At 47.1% G+C, this 21,746-nt stretch overlaps 1 protein-coding gene across 2 annotated transcripts in view; it reads left to right on the forward strand.

Annotated features, from left to right (window-relative positions):
- Positions 1 to 213: 213 nt before the first annotated feature.
- The window catches only part of LOC120937549 (sulfotransferase 6B1-like), a 58,823-nt gene continuing 37,290 nt past the window's right edge, over positions 214 to 21,746 (forward strand). For both annotated transcript variants that reach the window (XM_040350864.1, XM_040350865.1), the window contains exon 1: positions 214 to 466. In XM_040350864.1, the coding sequence (XP_040206798.1) occupies positions 262 to 466 (205 nt within the window). In that variant the 5' untranslated portion in view covers positions 214 to 261. The remainder of the gene's footprint in view (positions 467 to 21,746) is intronic.

A 21,746-nucleotide genomic window follows, 5' to 3' on the forward strand; every position in this document is an offset into this window, starting at 1 on the left:
TAAAAAAAACAATGTAAAATAATCTGTTTGTTCAAATAGAAAATACCTGGTTAAAAAAAAAAGACTTTGTGATGTATAATAATGTATGACGGATAATCTTTCATCAGTAATAGGGTATTTGTTACCTTGGCAAAAAGACAGCATTTTTGGCACCTGACCCTGGATAGCCTTGTCCACATTGTACAAACACACCCTTTGCCTGTATAAACAGGGAGCACCACGACTGCTGACTATTCCAGGTATTATTCACAACAGTAAAACATGGCTCAATCTAAGCAGAAAACAGATCGGGAAATGTTACTGGACGCATTGCAATCAACCAAAAAGACATCAGCTGAGGATTTGCTGTTTAATTATAAAGGGATTCTATACCCCAGCACCATCTGCAGTAAGGAGATGTTTGGGGCACTGGAAACATTTGAAGCCAGAGATGACGATTTATTGATTGTCACCTACCCCAAATGTGGTGAGTAGACTTTTTGAATGAAACGACATTACATTATAAAGGCTCAGTTTTACCTTTAAAGCAGTATTAAACCCATAAGCAAACATTTGTTATATTGCAGCTTACCAATTCTAAAGCCTCGTACACATGATCGGACTTCCTGCGGACAAAGCCTCAGACTTTTGTCCGAAGAGCAGTGGCCGTGAACTTGTCTTGTATACAAACGGCAAACGGTGTTTTTTCAGCTCTTTAGCGCCACCCTTTGGGCAACTTCTGCTAATGTTGTGTTATGGTTAGCATTGCTTCCGAGCATGCGTGTTTAGGGTTGCCAACTCATCCCTTTAAAACAGAACACATATTAATTACACAGGTTATGAGGATAATTAAATGCAAATAAGGCACCAAGTGAGTTTAATTACCTCCTTAACCACTTGACAACTGGGCACTTAAACACCCTTAATAACCAGACCAATTTTCAGCTTTTGGTGCTCTCACGTTTTGAATGACAATAACTCAGTCATACAACATTGTAACCAAATGAAATTTTTGTCCTTTTTTTTCCCACAAATAGAGCTTTCTTTTGGTGGTATTTGATCACCTCTGCGGTTTTTATTTTTTTTGCTATTAATGAAAAAAGAACGAAAATTTTGTAAAAAAATGAATTTTTCTTCATTTCTATCATATCATTTTGTAAAAAAGTAATTTTTCCTCATACATTTGGCCTAAAATGCATACTGCTACATATTTTTGGTAAAAAAAAAAAAAAAATTTGGATATTATTTAGTCTGGGTGAAAGTTATAGGGTCTACAAGCTATGGTACCAATTTCTGAAAATTGAACAATTTGATCACACCTGAATTACTGACAGCTTCTCTCATTTCTTGAGACCCTAACAAGCCAATAAAGTACAAATACCCCCCAAATGACCCCTTTTTGGAAAGTAGACATTCCAAGGTAGTTAGTAAGAGTCATAGTTAGTTTTTTGAAGTTGTCATTTGTTCCCACAATTCTTTGCAAAATTAAGATTTTATTTTTTTTTTTTTTTTCATACCAATATTGTCATTATAACAGGTTATTTCTCTCACATGGCATGTATATTCCACAAATGACACCCCAAAATATATTCTGCTGCTCCTCCTGAGTATGGCGATACCACATGCGTGAGACTTTTACACAGCGTGGCCACATACAGAGGCCCAACACCGAAGTAGCAACTTCAAGCATTCTAGGAGCATAAATTACACATCTAATCTCTCAACCACCTATTACACTTTTGAAGGCCCTGGAGCACCAGGACAATAGAAACGCCCACAAAGTGACCCCATTTTGGAAAGCTAACACCCCAACGTATAATCTATGAGGCATAATGAGTCTTTTGAACAGTTCATTTTTTTCCAGATGTTCTTGGAAAATGTGGAAAAAAATAAAAACGCATTTTTTTTTACAGAAAGTTGTCCATTTATAGGATATTTCCAACACATAGCATGTACATAGAAAAAATTACACCCCAAAATATATTCTGCTGCTCCTCCTGAGTATGGCGATACCACATGTGTGAGACTTTTACACAGCGTGGCCACATACAGAGGCCCAACACCGAAGTAGCAACTTCAAGCATTCTAGGAGCATAAATTACACATCTAATCTCTCAACCACCTATTACACTTTTGAAGGCCCTGGAGCACCAGGACAATAGAAACGCCCACAAAGTGACCCCATTTTGGAAAGCTAACACCCCAACGTATAATCTATGAGGCATAATGAGTCTTTTGAACAGTTCATTTTTTTCCAGATGTTCTTGGAAAATGTGGAAAAAAATAAAAACGCATTTTTTTTTACAGAAAGTTGTCCATTTATAGGATATTTCCAACACATAGCATGTACATAGAAAAAATTACACCCCAAAATATATTCTGCTGCTCCTCCTGAGTATGGCGATACCACATGTGTGAGACTTTTACACAGCGTGGCCACATACAGAGGCCCAACACCGAAGTAGCAACTTCAAGCATTCTAGGAGCATAAATTACACATCTAATCTCTCAACCACCTATTACACTTTTGAAGGCCCTGGAGCACCAGGACAATAGAAACGCCCACAAAGTGACCCCATTTTGGAAAGCTAACACCCCAACGTATAATCTATGAGGCATAATGAGTCTTTTGAACAGTTCATTTTTTTCCAGATGTTCTTGGAAAATGTGGAAAAAAATAAAAACGCATTTTTTTTTACAGAAAGTTGTCCATTTATAGGATATTTCCAACACATAGCATGTACATAGAAAAAATTACACCCCAAAATATATTCTGCTGCTCCTCCTGAGTATGGCGATACCACATGTGTGAGACTTTTACACAGCGTGGCCACATACAGAGGCCCAACACCGAAGTAGCAACTTCAAGCATTCTAGGAGCATAAATTACACATCTAATCTCTCAACCACCTATTACACTTTTGAAGGCCCTGGAGCACCAGGACAATAGAAACGCCCACAAAGTGACCCCATTTTGGAAAGCTAACACCCCAACGTATAATCTATGAGGCATAATGAGTCTTTTGAACAGTTCATTTTTTTCCAGATGTTCTTGGAAAATGTGGAAAAAAATAAAAACGCATTTTTTTTACAGAAAGTTGTCCATTTATAGGATATTTCCAACACATAGCATGTACATAGAAAAAATTACACCCCAAAATATATTCTGCTGCTCCTCCTGAGTATGGCGATACCACATGTGTGAGACTTTTACACAGCGTGGCCACATACAGAGGCCCAACATCCAAGAAGCACCATCAGGTGTTCTAGGGACATAAATTACACATCCAATTTCCTTACAATCTATCACATTTTTGAAGGGCCTTCATATTTCTAACAGCATGTACATACCAAGAATTACACCCTAAAATACATTCTGCTGAGTAATGGGTAAAAAAAAAAGATTACCTGTGGTTTTAGTAGTGCAATTGTCCACAGAAGGAGAGCCCCGATCCAGGCAGCAGGCAGGGACGTGGTCACTGGTCAGCGACAGTGAATGGAATTGTCCAGGCAGCAGGCAGCAGGCAGGAATATTGTCCATAGTCAGTACAGTGCCAGCAGTGGCAAAATATTTGTCCTGGTAGGAACATGGTCCAAGTAGCGGGCCATGGGTAGGGGAATGGGGACAGGGGTAGAGGCTTCTCCCACCCAAATCTCTTTGAAGCCTCCGGGCAACCAGACCCTAATCCGGGAATGAGAAAACTAAAAAATTAGTTTTTTCATCCAGAAAAACAATTCTGGAGCCCCTCACATATGTGAGACCCCTGTGTTCCCACTAGTATAGCAGGGTAAAAGATCAATCCAAGGGGCAGGCAAAAAACGTGGTCAAACAGTCCAGGGTCAGTTCCAGAGCAGGCAGAGGTAGGTACAGTTTAGGGTTAGGCAAAAGAGTGGTCGTATAACAAGCCAGGGTCAGTTCCAGAGAAGGCAGAGGTATGTTTAGGGTTAGGCAAAAGAGTGGTCGTATAACAGGCCATGGTCGGTTCCGGAGAAGGCAGAAGTATGTTTAGGGTTAGGCAAAAGAGTGGTTGTATAACAGGCCATGGTCGGTTCCAGAGAAGGCAGAGGTATGAGTGCAGTGGCATAAGGGGTGTGGGGGGGGGGAAAGTACAGGAAATTAGAATTGCGTTTACCATACGTCCCTAATAATGAAGAAACGTATGGTAACGGCGGAAACATGTTCCAATACAGAGGCCTGGTTGGGAAGGACAATCGGGACAGTAATATGTGGTGTCTTTTCGAATTCCTCTTCTGGAGCACACCCGGCACCTCTTCTGATGTCTGTTGCCTGTTTCACGGGAGGGGGTTTGCTCAGGAAAGTGACGCTCGTGCAGTCTGCTCACAGAATCAGAGCGAATATTTTCCGGTGGGTTTTCAGGGTACAAAAGGGCGGTGATGACTTCTTCTTGATAGTCCAGATATGATACGGGGTTCTCGGATGATTTTTTGTAAATTACATAGGAATTGTAGAAGGCCAAACTAAAAAAATAAATGGACACTTTCTTGTACCAGTGGCGGGATTTTCTTGTGGGCAGGTAGGGTTCTAACATCTGGTCGTTGAAGTCCACTCCCCCCATGAACAAATTATAGTCATATATGCATTTTGGTTTTTGGATTGGGCCGGTTCTTTTGGGGACTTCCACGTGGGTGTCATTGTGGATTGATGAAAGCATGTGGACGTTCCGTTTGTCCCTCCACCTGACAGCCAATATCTCCTGGTTCCTCAATGCTGCAGACTCCCCTCGTCTGAGCTTTTGATCCACCAGTTTTTGCGGGAAGCCTTTCCTGTTGGGTCTTATTGTGCCACATGCTGGGGTATTCTGAAGGTAAAGACAGCGAAACAGGGGCAAGCTGGTGTAGAAATTATCCACATAAAGGTGGTATCCCTTTCCAAAGAGTGGATACATCAGATCCCAGACCACTTTTCCGCTGACTCCCATATACTCTGGACATTCAGGGGGATGCAGTTGGGAGTCCTTTCCTTCATACACCATGAATGAGTAGAGGTACCCTGTGGCTCTGTCGCAAAGCTTGTACATTTTGACCCCATATCGGGCCCTTTTGCTGGGGATGAACTGCTTGATGCCCAGCCTGCCTGAGAATTTGACAAGGGACTCGTCCACAGATATGTTCTGGTCAGGGGTATATAATTGGGGAAATTGTTGAGCGAAAAAATTTAGAAGTGGCCGAATTTTATATAGCTTGTCAAAAGCAGGGTCATTTCGGGGAGGGCACTGGGCGTTGTCGTTAAAGTGGAGGAACCGCATAATTATTAAATATCGGGATCTTGGCATAAGGGAGGAGAAGAGTGGCATGTGGTGAATGGGTTTGGTGGACCAGTAGGAGTACAATTGTTTTTTTTTTGAAAGTGCCATAGTAAAGGTTAGGCCTAAGAACATTTTAAATTCGTCCACGGTTAGTTCTCTCCACTCAAAGGGGCGGGCATATCTGGAACCAGGGTTACTTCTTACGTACTGTTGTGCGTAGAGATTGCACTGGGCCACAATGGAGGAAAGGAAATCTTCGGTGAAAACTAAATTAAAAAAATTTATCATAGAAAAGTTTTCTGTGTTCACCTGGACACCTGGCTGGGCAGTGAAGGGGGGGATATTTGCTGCTCCGGAATTGGGGGGAAGCCACAGGGGGTTTTGAAGGCCATAGGGAAGGCTGGCATGGCCCCTATCCCTTTGGGGCTGAGATGACACCCTACTGGTGCCTGGGCTTTGTTGCAGTGGCACATCGCTTGAGGTGGACGGCACAGCTCTTGAGGTGGACGGCACAGCTCTTGAGGTGGACGGCACAGCTCTTGAGGTGGACGGCACAGCTCTTGGGGTGGACGGCACATCGCTTGGGGTGGACGGCACAGCGCTTGGAGTGGACGGCACAGCGCTTGGGGTGGACGGCACATCGCTTGGTGTTGTAGGCACAGCGCTTGAGGTGGACGGCCCTGCGCGTCTGGGAGTAGGCCGCTTCTCCACGCCAGCACCCCTTTTTTTCCTGGGCACATGTTCTTCTTCAGACTCTGAATCGGACCCACTGTCTATAACGGGTTCATAGGCCGAATCAGAATCGGACAGAGACTCCTCGCTGCTCTCATCGCTCATGGCAAGTAGAAGATGTACGGCCTGCTCGCCGGTAAAGAATTTTTTTGCCATACTGGTGGCTGGTGAGGCTGTACTGCAGAGTATTGTGGTGGCACTGGTGGACACAGGTGGGCACAGGTGGCACTTATGTGCACTGTAGTGGCACGGGTGTGGCTCTGGTGGGCACAGGCGGCACTGGTGGGCACAGGCGGCACAGGTGGCTCTGGTGGGCACAGGTGGCTCTGGTGTGCACCGATTAGCAGCACTGGTGGACACAGGCAGCACTGGTGGGCACAGGCAGCACTGGTGGGCACAGGCGGCACTGGAGGGCACAGGTGGCCGTGGTGGCACAGGCGGCACTGGTGGGCGCAGACGGCACTGGTGGGCGCAGACGGCACTGGTGGGCGCAGACGGCACTGGCGGGCGCAGACGGCACTGGCGGGCGCAGGCGGCACTGGTGGGCGCAGGCGGCACTGGTGGGCACAGGCGTCACTGGTGGGCACAGGCGGCACTGGTACGGCACTGTTGTGGCAATATTATAGGACTCTGGTGACTGGTGCGGCTCTGGTGACACTGGTGCGGCTCTGGTGACACTGATGCGGCACTGTTGGGCACTACTGGGCACAGATGTGGCACTGTTGGGCACAGATGTGGCACTGTTGGGCACAGATGGGCACAGATTGGGCACTTTAGGCACAGATTGGGCAATTTAGGCACAGATTGGGCACTTTAGGGCACAGATTGGGCACTTTAGGGCACTTTAGGGCACAGATTGGGCACTGATGTGACACTATGGGCAATGGAACACTCACACTTTATCTCCTCTTCTCTCCCGCTGATACTGTGTGAGGAGAGGAGAGGAGGTAAACTTTCCCTGACCTCCTGTGTTTACATTGTGATCGCGCCGTCATTGGACGGCGCGATCAAAAGGTAAATGACCGTTGTTGCTGGTCATTTAACTAGATCTGTGTAGCGCCGGGTCTCATAGACCCGGCGCGCACAGAAATTTCTGTGTGCGCGCCCGAGGCGGCGCGCATTGCTGCTTCTGCGGGGCGCCGTTTCAGAACGGCGACCCCCAGTTAAGCAACCACCTTGCCGCCGTTTCCAGACGGCGGCTGGTGGCGAAGTGGTTAATCAGCCACAGAACCTGTGTAATTCATATGTGTTCTGTTTTAAAGGGATGAGTTGGCAACCCTATGCGTGTTTGTACTTTGGAGTTTTGTGTGACGGACTTGTGTACACACGATCAGATAATCCGACAACACACATTTGTTGGTGGACAATTTTAAAGCATGCTAGCCCACATTTGTCCGTGGAAATTCCGACAACAATTGTCCAATGTAGCATACAAATGGTCGGATTATCCGACAACAGCCTGTCATCACACAATTTCCATTCGATTATCTCATCGTTGTGTACGAGGCTTAAGATTTAATGGCTGTATTAACCACTTAACGACCGCCGCATGTAATTATACGTTGGCAAAATGGCACGGGCAGGCAGAACGACGTGCCCGCACGTCGCTGCATTGCGGCGGGTCGGGGGTCCGATCGGGACCCCCCCCCCCGGTACATGCGGCGGTCGCTAAGCCTCAGGGAGCGATTCGGGATGAGGGCGCGGCTATTCGTTTCTAGCCGCCCCCTCGCGATCGCTCCCTGGAGCTGAAGAACAGGGAGAGCCGTATGTAACCACGGCTTCCCCGTGCTTCACTGTGGCGGCTGAATCGATCGCGTGATACCTTTTATAGGGAGACCCGATCGATGATGTCAGACCTACAGCCACACCCCCCTACAGTTGTAAACACACACTAGGTGAAGCTGAACTCCTTCAGCGCCCCCCTGTGGTTAACTCCCAAACTGCAACTGTCATTTTCACACTAAACAATGCAATTTAAATGCACTTTTTGCTGTGAAAATGACAATGGTCCCAAAAATGTGTCAAAATTGTCCGAAGTGTCCGCCATAATGTCGTAGTCACGAAAAAAATCGCTGATCGCCACCATTAGTAGTAAAAAAATAAATAAATTTTGCGCAAACCAATCGATAAACGCTTATTGCGATTTTTTTTACCAAAAATAGGTAGAAGGATACGTATTGGCCTAAACTGAGGAAAAACATTTTTTTTATATATGTTTTTGGGGGATATTTATTATAGCAAAAAGTAAAAAATATTGCATTTTTTTCAAAATTGTTGCTCTATTTTTGTTTAGAGCGCAAAAAATAAAAACCGCAGAGGTGATCAAATACCACCAAAAGAAAGCTCTATTTGTGGGGAAAAAAGGACCTAAATTTTATTTGGGAGCCAAGTAGCACGACCGCGCAATTGTCTGTTAAAGTGACGCAGTGCCGAATCGCAAAACCTGGCCTGGGCATTTAGCTGCCTAAAGGTCCGGGGCTTAAGTGGTTAATTTCCCTTTTTAGACTCCGTTCCCACCTATGTTTTTTTTTTATGCTTTTTGCTTTTTGGAGGAACACACTACAGTCCATTTAACATGGTTTCCTATGAGGCATGTTCACATCAATGCTTTTTTCAGCTGCTGCGTTTTTGGAAAGGGTCAGGGACTTTTTTTTAAAAGCAAAACGGTGTATTTTTGGTTCGATAGACTTCAATGGAGAAGCTGCAGAAAAGCATGTAGTGCGTTTTTCCCACGATTTTCCCACAATTTGTGTTTTTTTATCTGCTCAACAACAAATTGGCAAAAAAAAAAAAATCTCTCCTTAGCACCGGCATTTCAACTGTGGGCACCCGACTGTGACAGCTTGCGCTTCACAGCCTGGTGCGTGTCCTGAATGGTCCGGCAGTCATCTGGGACCAGATGACTGCAGGGAGGGAGGGGGAAAGGAGAACTTCTGCTCGGATTGCCTGGATGAGCCAAAAAAAAGTGGGAGTGGGTACCTGTGAAAAGGTAGGTACCTGCCCCCCCCCCCAAAAAAAAATGACATGCCAAAAGTGGCAGGGGAGGGGAGGAGGAGTACTTAATAGGGAACTTCCCCTTTTTGATGGAGCTCTGCTTTAACACTTGCAGGGGTGATTAAAATGATCAACTTTTTTTATTCATGTAAAACCTTTATCCCAAATGAAAAAACATGTTGCTGTAACTGATTACAAATGTGAGCTGGAGTTTGGTTTCAATTTTAGTGGTTTCAAATCTGCTAATCCATTTAACACCCCACACCCCCCAGACTGCCAATGCTGCTCTCTGCTGTGCCTCCTGTGTTCACTTATCCAGAGATGTGTCTCACTAATATTGGAGGTGTGTTAGTGGTCGGATCACCAAGTAAAAATAGAGGGGAAAAAAAACAAAGAAATTTAAACTATTGCAGCCACCACTTCTAATGATTGGTAAGCTGCAATCAGAGGCGGCTCTCGAATTAAGGCAAATTAGGCAGTCACCTAAGGCCCCGCACTCACAGGGGCCTTGCGACTGCCTAATTGAAGAGCCGCCACTTGTGGAAACAATACCGCTGCGGCGGCGCTGCATTCTGACGAGCAGAGGGTTAATGTTGTGGCTGCCTGTGAGCTCTATGGCCAGGCAGTGGAGACTGGAGAGAGAGGATGGAGCCATGACTCTGTTTGTGTCCTGGGGAGGAGGCGGGGCCAGCACTGTGTCTGGGGGAGAACAAGCGGAGGAGACTCATTCAAGCAGCAAAATGTTAAAACAATGATTCCCACTACTCTGGGGATGCAAATCGCCCCCGTCACCTCCCCCCACTGGAGTGCTGTGCTGAGCAATCCCCACACACCCGGAGGATGGCATACGGTGTCTGGTAAGCAGAGGGGAAGAGGAGGGCCCTGCCGGGAGGAAGCCTCACCAGTCACCAGGGCCGTATGGGAGGTAGGAGAGAAGAGGTGTCTGGGCTGCCCCTCTCTGGGGCTGTCAGTCAGGGTGTGGGGATTCGGGGCTCCAGCTGTAGGGAGAGGCACAGCTATCATGCCACAACCCCCTTCTCCCCTTCTGCAGCCAGCTACCGTCATCAGAGAGAGAGTGTGTAAAAAACGTAATAAATAAATACACATTTCTTTATCGTACATCACGGGACACAGAGCGGCATATTCATTACTATGTGGGTTATATGGAGTACCTTCAGGTGATGGACACTGGCAATCTCAAACAGGAAGTCCCCTCCCTATATAACCCCCTCCCATAGGAGGAGTACCTCAGTTTTTTCGCCAGTGTCTTAGGTGTTGGTCATGGAATAGCTTTGCCTCCACATCCTTGGGATCAAGGCAGGCTAACCGGATCTGTCCAAAGTGCCTCAGTGCCAAAGTGGACAGTACCCGGGCCCCCAAGCCGAGGGGTTTTGCCTATAACGCTTCTCTCTTTAGAGAGCTGGACCCTGGGCCCAGGACTTAGAGCCTTTTTTGTTAAAGTGCCTAAAGTAACCTGTTTGCCAGGGTGCTGTATAGGTCCAGGACAGTGGGTTCCTTCCAGGACCCCAGGGCCTGAAGGTCTAGTACGCTACCCACGGAGATGGGTGAAGGTTGGACCGCTTGCTGTGCAAGGTCCTGCGGCATGGAGCAGGTAAGAGGGGGGGCCTGCGGGACTTGGTTTAACAGCGGGCCCTCCAGGGATCTATGGGGAGGTTAGCCTGTGTATGCTCTGGCATTGGCAGTTGGGGCCACTATGTCTAAGAAAGACAGGATGGTCTGGGTATTTTACCCCCCAAATATTGGATTCCCTGGTCTGTTTGCAGGTAACCATCTGGCTGCGCGCTAGGTGGGTAAAGCAGGGGCTGTGGGCCTATACCTTTCCCAGAACTTAAGTGTTAACTTACCAAGAGTTCCTACCTGGCTGGGTGTCAGGCCGCAGGCAGCTGAAGATCTAGGCCGCTCTGTGTCCGGTAAAGGGATGCTTCAGAAACGTTCCCCTCTGGGCTGTAGCATGTATCCTGCATAGCAGGACTCCTGGTGTCTTCCAGCATGGCCCCCCCTGATGCGCGCACACGAGAATATAGCAAAATTTCGCGCCGTTTCGGAGGGGGGGGGGGGGGGGGGCGGGGACATCAGGTTCATAGGAGGAAGGGGCGTCCCTTCCTCTGTGATGTACAGCTCATTCAATCTGAGCTTGGACAGAGGACACAGAGCGGCAGCGCTGCGGCTGAGGAACAGTGACACCCGGTGGCGCAAGCGAGTATTGCAGTTCTGGAATTCAGAACTAGCTTAATTTTGTCCAGCCTAAAAAATCCTTATGGCAGCAGGTGGATACTAGCAATTTTTTTTGTGGGGGACAGTGTGCTTTAAAAAAAAAAAAAAAAAAAGAGAATATATATATATAATAATTGAAAAAAAAAAAAAAAAAAAACTTTTCTTTGAAAAAAAAAAAAAAAAAGGAAAAGGAAAAAGCACTGACTGGATCCCCCACCAGGTTTTTGGTCATCAGTAGTACTGCTGTTCGCTAAACCACATATATTATCCCCTGATTACAACAGTTAGTTGTTGTATACGGGGGTACCTCGGTATTGTACCATGGCTCCCAAAGGCTCGGGGTCAAAAGGGGCAAAAGGGGTCAAAAAACCAAAGGGTTCCCCCTCGGATTCTGAGGATACGAGTCAAGCTATGCCGGTACTCTCCCCACCTGTCAACCCAGTGGTGGGTGCCTTGGTTGAGCCAGTAGGGGGGTCTGGTGCTGAGGCTGGCCCAGATCCACCCAACCCTGTGTTTATCACAGAGGAGATGCTAGCCGTCTCCCTAGGAGGGCTAGAGGAAAGATTGGCAGCTATGATCACCAGATCCATGCCAGGCAAGAAGCGGACTAGATCCCCTTCGCCTAAGTGTGTATCCTCGGATAATGAGGTTCTCTCCCCGGAGGAGTTAGAAGATCAGGAGGATCAATTGGACCAGAACCTAGGGGGTTCAGAGATTGAGGAATCTACTGTAGAGGAACCATTTTCAGCCTCCCAAGCGGAGAGTTTATGGATACAGTATTTGACAGACATGGTCCGCTCGGCCTTTAAGATGCCCTTACCAGAGCCTCAGCTTCCGGAGGTTTCCTCTTTGGGATCCTTAAAAGCGCCCTTGAGCAACGCAGTTTTTCCGGTCCATCCTCTGTTAGAGGAGTTAATCTTCCAGGATTGGGTACGGCCGGACAGAGTTTTTCTGCCGCCTAAAAGATTCTCTATTATCTACCCTATGGAGGAGAAATTTGCCAAAAAATGGGCGCTCCCAGCCGTGGACGCAGCCATCTCCTGTGTGAATAAATCATTAACTTGCCCGGTGGAAAACATACAAATGTTTAAAGACCCGGTGGATAAACGTTTAGAATCACTTTTGAAAGCCTCCTTTGCTACGGCAGGAGCAGTGGTACAGCCAGCAGTGGCTGCTATCGGGGTCTGTCAGGCTTTAAAGGACCAGACAAAGCAGATGCTTAAAGACATTCCTGCCCAGCAGGCAGAGGAGTTATCTGATATTCCCAGAGCTTTGTGCTTTGCGGTAGATGCTATAAAGGACTCCATCCAACAGGCGTCTCGTCTGTCTCTATGTTTGGTGCATATGAGGAGGCTCTTATGGTTAAAGAACTGGGCGGCCGAACCACCATGCAAGAAACTGCTGGCGGGGTTCCCCTTCCATGGAGGGCGACTCTTCGGAGAAGATCTGGATAAATACATTCAGACTATTTCAAGTGGCAAAAGTACCCTTCTACCAGTAAAAAAGAAGTTCCGGGGGCCTGCCTTTAAAAGGCAGCTTTCCCCTATGCCGAGTACCTCAAATTCCAGGCAGTATCGACGGCCTCCTGCGCGATCCAACTTTAACAATAAGTCGCAGGGACAGGCCCCTGGGGGCAAGAAGCCATGGTATCGCAAACCAACAAAGCCAGCCCCTAAGTCGGCTTTATGAAGGGGCGCCCCCACTCACTCGAGTGGGGGGAAGGCTTTGTCTCTTTGCAGAGGTTTGGGAAGCCAACATCCCCGACAAATGGGTCCAGTCATCTGTGGCCACAGGCTACAGATTAGAGTTTCAAAAGTTTCCTCCGCCTCATTTCCAGGAATCAAGGGTTCCGAACGATCCAGCAAAAAAGGCCTTGCTGCTAGCGGCATTGGATCGTCTGCTTCGCCAGGGCGTGATAGTAGAGGTACCAGCCCAAGAGAAAGGGCTAGGTTTCTACTCCAATCTGTTTGTCATACCAAAACCCAAAGGCGATGTCAGACCAATTTTGGACCTAAAGAGTCTAAACGTTTACCTAAAGGTCCAGTCATTTCGGATGGAATCCGTTCGGTCAGCAGCCGCCGCGCTCCAGAAGGACGACTTTCTGGCGTCTATAGACATAAAGGACGCTTACCTTCATATACCGATCTTTCAGCCACATCAAAGATTTTTACGCTTCACGGTGGCCCAGCGTCACTTCCAATTTGTGGCGCTCCCTTTTGGGCTGGCTACAGCCCCCCGGGTATTCACGAAGGTCCTGGCTCCAATTCTAGCCAATCTAAGAATCCAAGGGATCACGGTCCTAGCATACTTGGACGACCTCTTAATCATAGATCACTCGGCTCCTTGCTTGGAGCGAGCAGTAGCCCTCACGGTTCAGTACCTGGAGAGGTTCGGTTGGATCCTAAACCGAGAAAAATCAGCATTTCAACCCTCAAAACAGTTGGAATATCTCGGCATGAGGTTGGACACGGCTCAGCAGAAGGTATTTTTGCCCCTGGTAAAGGTCAAAGCTATCAAAGAATTGATTCGATTGGTTCTAAGCAAAAGAGAGCCAACCGTTCGCCTATGTATGCGTTTACTAGGCAAGCTAGTGGCCACGTTCGAGGCGGTACCTTACGCACAGAGCCATACTCGCGTCCTACAGGCAGCCATTCTAACAGCTTGGAACAAGAAGGCCCAGGCCTTGGAGTTTCCTTTAACTCTATCATCAAGAGTCCGGCAAAGTCTGGGCTGGTGGTTAAACCCTCAGAATCTGCTAAAGGGAAAATCTTTCTCCCCCATAGCCTGGAAGATAGTGACCACAGATGCCAGCCTGAAAGGCTGGGGAGCGGTCTTGGATGGTAGCACTCGCCAAGGTACTTGGGCAGAGGCGGACAAGCAGCTGCCCATCAATATCCTGGAGCTCAGAGCTGCTCGGCTAGCCCTCGAGGCTTGGACAACCAAATTGCAGGGGTCCCCGGTGAGGATACAATCAGACAATGCCACAGCTGTGGCATATATAAACCACCAAGGGGGAACCAGGAGTCGCGCCGCTCAAAGAGAAGTGAGCTTAATTTTTTTATGGGCAGAAGCTTATGTACCCTGCATATCGGCGATATTCATTCCCGGAGTGGACAACCTGCAGGCGGACTTCCTAAGTCGCCAAACTCTGTCGCCAGGGGAATGGTCTCTACATCCCCAAGTCTTTCGGACAATCTGTCAGAAGTGGGGTGTGCCAGACGTGGATATCATGGCATCAAGGTTCAACAAGAAACTAGACAGGTTCATATCCCGGACAAGGGACCCGATGGCCTGCGGAACCGATGCGTTGGTGTGCCCTTGGCATCAGATCAAACTTCTGTATGCCTTTCCCCCGCTACAGTTACTACCCCGCCTGTTGCGCAGGATCAGGGTGGAGCACAAACCAGTCATCCTGGTAGCTCCAGCATGGCCCAGGAGGGCATGGTACTCACTAATCCTAAAGATGGCAGTGGGAGACCCTTGGACGCTTCCTCTACGGCCAGACCTACTCTCACAAGGCCCGATCCTCCACCCTGCATTACGGCGTCTAAATTTGACGGCCTGGCGGCTGAATCCCTGAGTCTCAGGGGTAGAGGGCTGTCTAGGCAGGTAACCTCTACCCTGATCAGGGCTAGAAAGCCGGTCTCCAGGGTGATTTATTACAGGGTCTGGAAGACCTACGTAGGCTGGTGTGAGTCCAAGAAATGGCTTTCCCGCAGGTATACCATTGATCGAGTGGTTAAGTTTTTCTCCAGCTAGGAGTGGATAAAGGCCTGGCATTAAGCACAATCAAAGGACAGATTTCAGCTTTGTCAGTGTGGTTTCAACGGCCGCTGGCCATCCACTCGCTGATTAAGACCTTCATGCAGGAGGTCTTGCGTATTATTCCTCCAGTTAAATCCCCGCTTTGTCCGTGGGATTTAAATCGTGGTCTGTCAAATTCACAGAAACAACCTTTTGAGCCACCCACTCGCTGGTTAAGACCTTCATTCAGGAGGCCTTGCGTATTAATCCTCCAGTTAAATTCCCGCTTTGTCCGTGGGATTTAAATCGTGTTCTGTCAAGTGTACAGAAACAACCTTTTGAGCCGTTGGCTTAAATTCCTTTGGTTTCACTGACAAGGAAGTCAGTATTTTTGGTCGCCATAGTTTCCGCCAGAAGAGTATCGGAGCTGGCAGCCTTATCCTGTAAGGAACCATATCTTATTTTGCATAAGGACAGGGTCGTTTTTCCGCCCTCATCCTTCATTCCTACCAAAGGTTATATCCAGTTTTTCATCTAAACCAGGATTTGGTATTACCATCCTTCTTTCCTAAACCTACTTCCAGAAAGGAAGGGTTGCTGCATACCTTGGATATTGTCAGGGCCATGAAGGCCTATCTTAAAGCTACAGAGAAGATTTGAAAAACAGAGGTGTTGTTCATTTTGCCAGATGGGCCCAAGAGAGGGCAGGCAGCTGCAAAATCCACCATCTCGAGGTGGATTAAACAGTTAAACACTCAGGCCTACGGCTTGAAGAGGTTGACTCCTCCTTTGTCAGTAAAGACTCATTCTACCAGGGCCATGGGCGCCTCCTGGGCAGCACACCATCAGATCTCTATGGCTCAAGTTTGCAAGGCGGCAACCTGGTCTTCTGTCCACACGTTTAATTTTTTTTTCCAGGTGGACGTTAGAAGGAATGCTGATACAGCCTTGGAGCAGGCGGTGCTGCAGGCTGTGATTTAAGACCCTCAGAATCGGGGGCACCCTTGAGTTAAAATTCAAATTTAAGTTTAATTTTTTCTCGACTAAGTTGGATTTATTATTATTATTTGAGTATATCTCTAAATTAAATCCTGTTGTCTTGGGAAGATGTCTCCCTCCCCTCATTAAAGCATTGCTTTGGGACATCCCACATAGTAATGAATATGCCGCTCTGTGTCCCGTGATGTACGATAAAGAAAAAGGGATTTTTAAATACAGCTTACCTGTAAAATCCTTTTCTTGGAGTACATCACGGGACACAGAGCTCCCACCCCTCTTATGGGGACCATTTTGGGAGGCATACTGCTTGCTACAAAACTGAGGTACTCCTCCTATGGGAGGGGGTTATATAGGGAGGGGACTTCCTGTTTGAGATTGCCAGTGTCCATCACCTGAAGGTACTCCATATAACCCACATAGTAATGAATATGCCGCTCTGTGTCCCGTGATGTACTCCAAGAAAAGGATTTTACAGGTAAGCTGTATTTAAAAATCCCTTTTTTTTACCTGTAAATATATGTGCATCTATTATTTTTTTACTTCATACGGTAATAAACCCAAAGACAAAAATTTTATATATTGCAGCCAGAGGCGGCTCTAGGCTTTGTGAGGCCTTAGGCAAAACCTAGACATGAGGTGATGGTGTCAGCGCTCTCTATCTCGATGGTGGTGTCAGCGCTTTCTATCTCAGTGCTGGTGTCAGTGTCTCTAACTCAGTGCTGGTGTCAGTGTCTCTAACTTAGTGCTGGGAGATAGCCAATCAGCAGGCAGTGCCAGCACAGGATGAAGAGCGCCTGGCCCACCACAACTGAGGATCAGCTATGGCCTGGGTTGGGACTAGGGATGAGCCAGATGTTCGAGTCGAACGTAAGTTTGACTCGAATGTCAGGTGTTTGCCTGTTCGCCGAATAGCGAACAATTTGGAGTGTTCGCTATTCGGAAGCCGCGGAACATCCTTTAAAGTCTATGGGAGAAATCAAAAGTGCTAATTTTAAAGATTAATATGCAAGTTATTGTAATAAAAAGTGTTTGGGAACCTGGGTCCTGCCCCAGGGGACATGTATCAATGCAAATATTTTTTTTTTTAAAACGCAGTTTTTTCGGGAGCAGCAATTTAAATAATGCTTAAAGTGAAAAAATAAATGTAAAATATTCCTTAAAATTTCATACCTGGGGGGTGTCTATAGTATGCATGTAAACAGTCCCTGCACAAAATGACATTTCTAAAGGAAAAAAGTAATTTAAAACTACTGACGGCTATAATGAATTGTCGGGTCCTGGCAATACAGATAAAAGTCATTGAAAAAAATGGCGTGGGGTTCCCCCCAAAAATCCATACCAGACCCTTATCCGAGCACGCAACCTGGCAGGCTGCAGGAAAAGAGGGGGGACGAGAGAGCACACCCCCTCCTGAACCATACCAGGCCACATGCCTTCAAAATGGGGAGGATGTCCCCATGTCGGTGGGGACAAGGGCCTCATCCCTACAATCCTTGTCCGGTGGTTGTGGGGGTCTGCGGGCGGGGGGCTTTTTGGAATCAACAGGGACCCCCAGATAGCAGCCCCCCTATTGTACATTGTACCCCTACCATTTCACCCAAAGAAGTGAAAAAAATGGTAAAAAAAAGAGTCCTTTAATAAAAAATCCAGCGATGTAATCCTTCCACGACCTGACATACACTCCGCCACGATCGATTCCGCCTTCATGGGAGACGCCTACCGAATGACGCGAGACCCGCCATGACAGCTCCTAAACAGCCGAGGGCGGGGCCGCCCATGACATTTATGGGTGACCTCGCCCCCTCTGACGCAACAGGGGTTTCCGGCGGTTTCCCTGTGGCCGTCACAGCGGGTCTCAAGTCATTCGGTGGGCATCCCCATTGAGGCGGAATCGATCGTGGCGGCATGTATCGTCGGGGATGCGCAAAGTGGGGGGGATAGGTAGGGGATGCACTGGACATCTAATCTTACAGATACAACAGGCCCTTTTGAGGGCAATCATAATGCTGATGCGGCCAGGGCTGGATTAACATAGGGGCTATTGGAGTTGCAGCTCCAGGCCCCTTCCTCAAGATAGGCCCATCCCCCCCCCCCCCCCCAAAAAAAAAGATTGACTTCAAAGGTTGTAGCTCGACGACCTGGGGTCACAGAGACCACAAAGTGGGGGGGGGGGGGGTTGTAGGTAGCTGACCTACCCCACAACTGGTCAAAATGTGGGGCTCCTATCATTTATGGTTCTGAAGATAGGGGGATGCTTGCGCAGCCTATCAAAAGCTACATACAGAGCGGCCAGTTAAAATACAAGCTGGCACACTCTGCAGCACACTAAAAGGATGAACTCACAGTGCTTATAATAATTATTTGTATATAAAACTTATACCCAGGCTAATTCTGACACTTCTGTCCTACACAGGGGCATCGGGAGGGGGTGGCTGAAGCCCCAAATGTGACCCCCGAAAAGCCCTGAGTCTCATGCTGGCAGGTCTGCATTGTCAGCCCCGAGTGAGCAGCGAGCGCTGGGACCGATCTGATCCCGAACGCCGCCGAATGTGGCCGAGTGCGGCTGAGTGCCATAGCAGGTCTCATCTTCTGGAGCCTGCGCAATGCCTATGATGGATGTCCCACTGGTCCAATGCCGGAACCGCGGGACATGTGATGTCCATCATAGGCGGTGCAGGCTCCAGAAGGCGGGAATTACAATGCGTCTATTGCACCACATCCCTTTCAGCGCTCGGGCGGCTCTCCTCTCCTACCCTCCTCAGCTCTCCTCCGGCTCCCCCCAGGCTCCTCGGCTCTCCTACTCCCCAGGCTCCTTGGCTCTCCTCCAGGCTCCTCGGCTCTTCTCTCCTCTTTGGCTCTCCTCCTCGGATGATTGACAGAATGACTGACTACCTGCAGTGACACTGCACACACCGGCTGAGCTGAGGTAGGTCAGAGACAGACAGTGTATGCAAATGTCAGTGTAGGTAGGTCAGTGTATGTAGGTCAGGTAGGTCAGTGTATGTCAGATAGTTCAGTGTATGTAGGTCACTACTGTCAGTGTATGTAGGTCAGTGTATATCAGGTAGGTCAGTGTTTGTAGGTCAGGTAGGTCAGTGTTTGTAGGTCACTATCGTCAGTGTAGGTAGGTCAGTGTATGTAGGTCACTACCGTCAGTGTAGGTAGATCAGGTAGGTCAGTGTATGTAGGTCACTACCGTCAGTGTAGGTAGGTCAGTGTATGTAGGTCACATTTGGACTTTGGGCTGAAGCCCCTGGTCTTTTTGCCACCTAGCAACGCCCCTGCTCCTACATGTAAAAATCATCTTTTTTTTTGCTAGAAAATTATTCAGAAACCCTCAAACAATATAAATAATTTTAGCAGACATCCTATGGAATAAAATGACAGTCATTTTAACTTTTTATGTTACACAGTATTTGCGCAGCAATTTTTCAAACATGTTTTTTTTTTTAAATAAACTGTTTCATTCATAAAAAAAAACACCAAAGTTAGCATGATTTTTTTGTATACTAAGCGATGCTTTCAATTATTTTTTTACAGGTTACATGTTTAGAGTTACAGAGGAGGTCTAGTGCTAGAATTATTTATCTTGCTCTAACGATTGTGGCGTATGTAACTTGTGTGTATCTGGCTCTGATACTAGCCAGGGCCTTCCCAGGGACTGACTAGTATCTCTCCCTAGCCTGTCCCTCACACACCCTCGCACCTGCTGACCTGTGAAAGGGGGAATCACTCCTGCAGTGTTATTGTGTTCTGCCAATAACTACAATGATCAGTGTTGCTAACTATAGCTGGCAGCACTGATTGTTTCGGGGAAAACCTGATAGGCTGGTTGTACTCAAGTCGATTAATAAAATGACTTGTGTAAAACAAGCTAGCCCATACATAGATCGACTATGGCTGGCCTCTTCTTAATTAACCTAATTTCAATCCATGTACAGTATGTCCCGCTTAACCACTACACAGTTCCTAAACATCCTTCCACAAACCTTTAAAATTTTCCTTCCCAGATTCCTTCATTCTCTTCCCCTGTACATAGTGCCCGCTGTCATACCCTCCACACTCCTCTCCTGTACATGCTGCTCACTGTCATACCCCCCCCCACACTCCTCTAGTATACATTGTGCCCGCTGTCATACCCTACACACTCCCCTCCTGTACATAGTGCCCGCTGTAATACACTTCTCTCATGTACATAGTGCCCACTGTCATACCCTCAACACTCCTCTCCTGTCATACTGCTCACTGTCTTACCCTCTACACTCCTGTCCTGTACATAGTGCCCACTGTCATACCCTCCACACTCCTCTAGTATACAAACATGTCCTTTACAACCTCTTTCACACTTATACGACTTGTCATACGATTTTGTACTGCAAAATCGTATGACAAGTCATTCTCCATGATTTTCAATGAACACCATTCATATTGGCACAACTTTAAGTAGTGCCAACTTCAAAGTAGTCCCTGCACTACTTTGATCCAACTTCCGTGCGAGTTGACGTCCATAGACCTCAATGTTAAACCCTCAAGTAGCATGCAAATCGTACCTGAATAATTTAGACACAATTTCAGTACGATTTCAGTACAATTTTGTAAGCACAAGCAGCTTTTTGACCCTTGTCCCACCCAATCCTTTCAGTATAGTAGCACCTCCCAAGCACATTTTTCCACCACACATTCACTTCCTGGTTATTCCCTTGGGAACAATGTGCTCCAAACAGGTAAAAAAAAAGAGACATCCTTGATAATGAGCAAATCATTCGATTTAATCACCAATATAAGAAGCATTCTTCCCACTGACCACCAATATAAGGAGCATTCTTCCCACTGACCACCAATGTAAGGACCATTCTTCCCACTGACCACCAATGTAAGAAGCATTCTTCCCACTGACCACCAATGTAAGGAGCGTTTTTCTCACTGACCACCAATGTAAGGAACATTCTTCTTACTGACCACCAATGTAAGGAGCATTCTTCATATCATTAGTCTGTATTGTGGTTTGAAAACTGTCACATGATATTAAAAAAAAGTATCAGTATTCTGTATCAGTGAGTACATGAAAAAAAGTATCGGTACTTGTATTCGGTCCTAAAAAAGTGGTATCGGTACAGCCCTAACACTAACCCCTATAAACCCTAGGCTAACCCTAACCCCCACAAAACCCTAACCCTAGCATAGCCCTAACCTCTTCCAAACCCTAGTCGATCCCCATTACTATTACTTGCCATACCCTATCCCTAGCCCTCGCCTAACTTTAACCCCAGCCTAATCCTAGCCTATCCCTAGCCCTTGCCAATCCCCAAACCCTAACTATAACCCCTGCAAAACCCTAACCCCTCCAACTATGACAGAGAGAGGCAGGTGTGGAGATAAAACTTACCTCAATGTAATAATTAGTCTTTCCACAGGTGGAATACTTATTCTGAACCTAATATTAAGTCGCTCTAGACGGCTAGACACCAAGCCAAGTAGCTCATCAAAACTGAGAATCAGAATAAGAAAAGGTGGCCATTAGCAACATTCAACGTGTGAACAACTAGTGCACATGGACACAGATGTTCTCACCTGTTAATTGACATCTGCGTATAGTTAAAAAAAATGTCATTATGTGCACAAAGATCATTTTAGAGGACCCAAAATTGACCCCTATCTTCACGATTGGCAATGATGGGATGTACCCAATATCGACGTCTTCTCCGCCTCCGCTTCTCCTCCTCTTCTTCCTCATGCACTGCTACTGCTGCAGCAGCAATGACAACTGCAGTTGCAATATATTGAGTAGCAAACATT

The sequence above is a fragment of the Rana temporaria genome, chromosome 4 (assembly GCF_905171775.1).
Source record: "Rana temporaria chromosome 4, aRanTem1.1, whole genome shotgun sequence".
Lineage (NCBI taxonomy): Eukaryota > Metazoa > Chordata > Amphibia > Anura > Ranidae > Rana > Rana temporaria.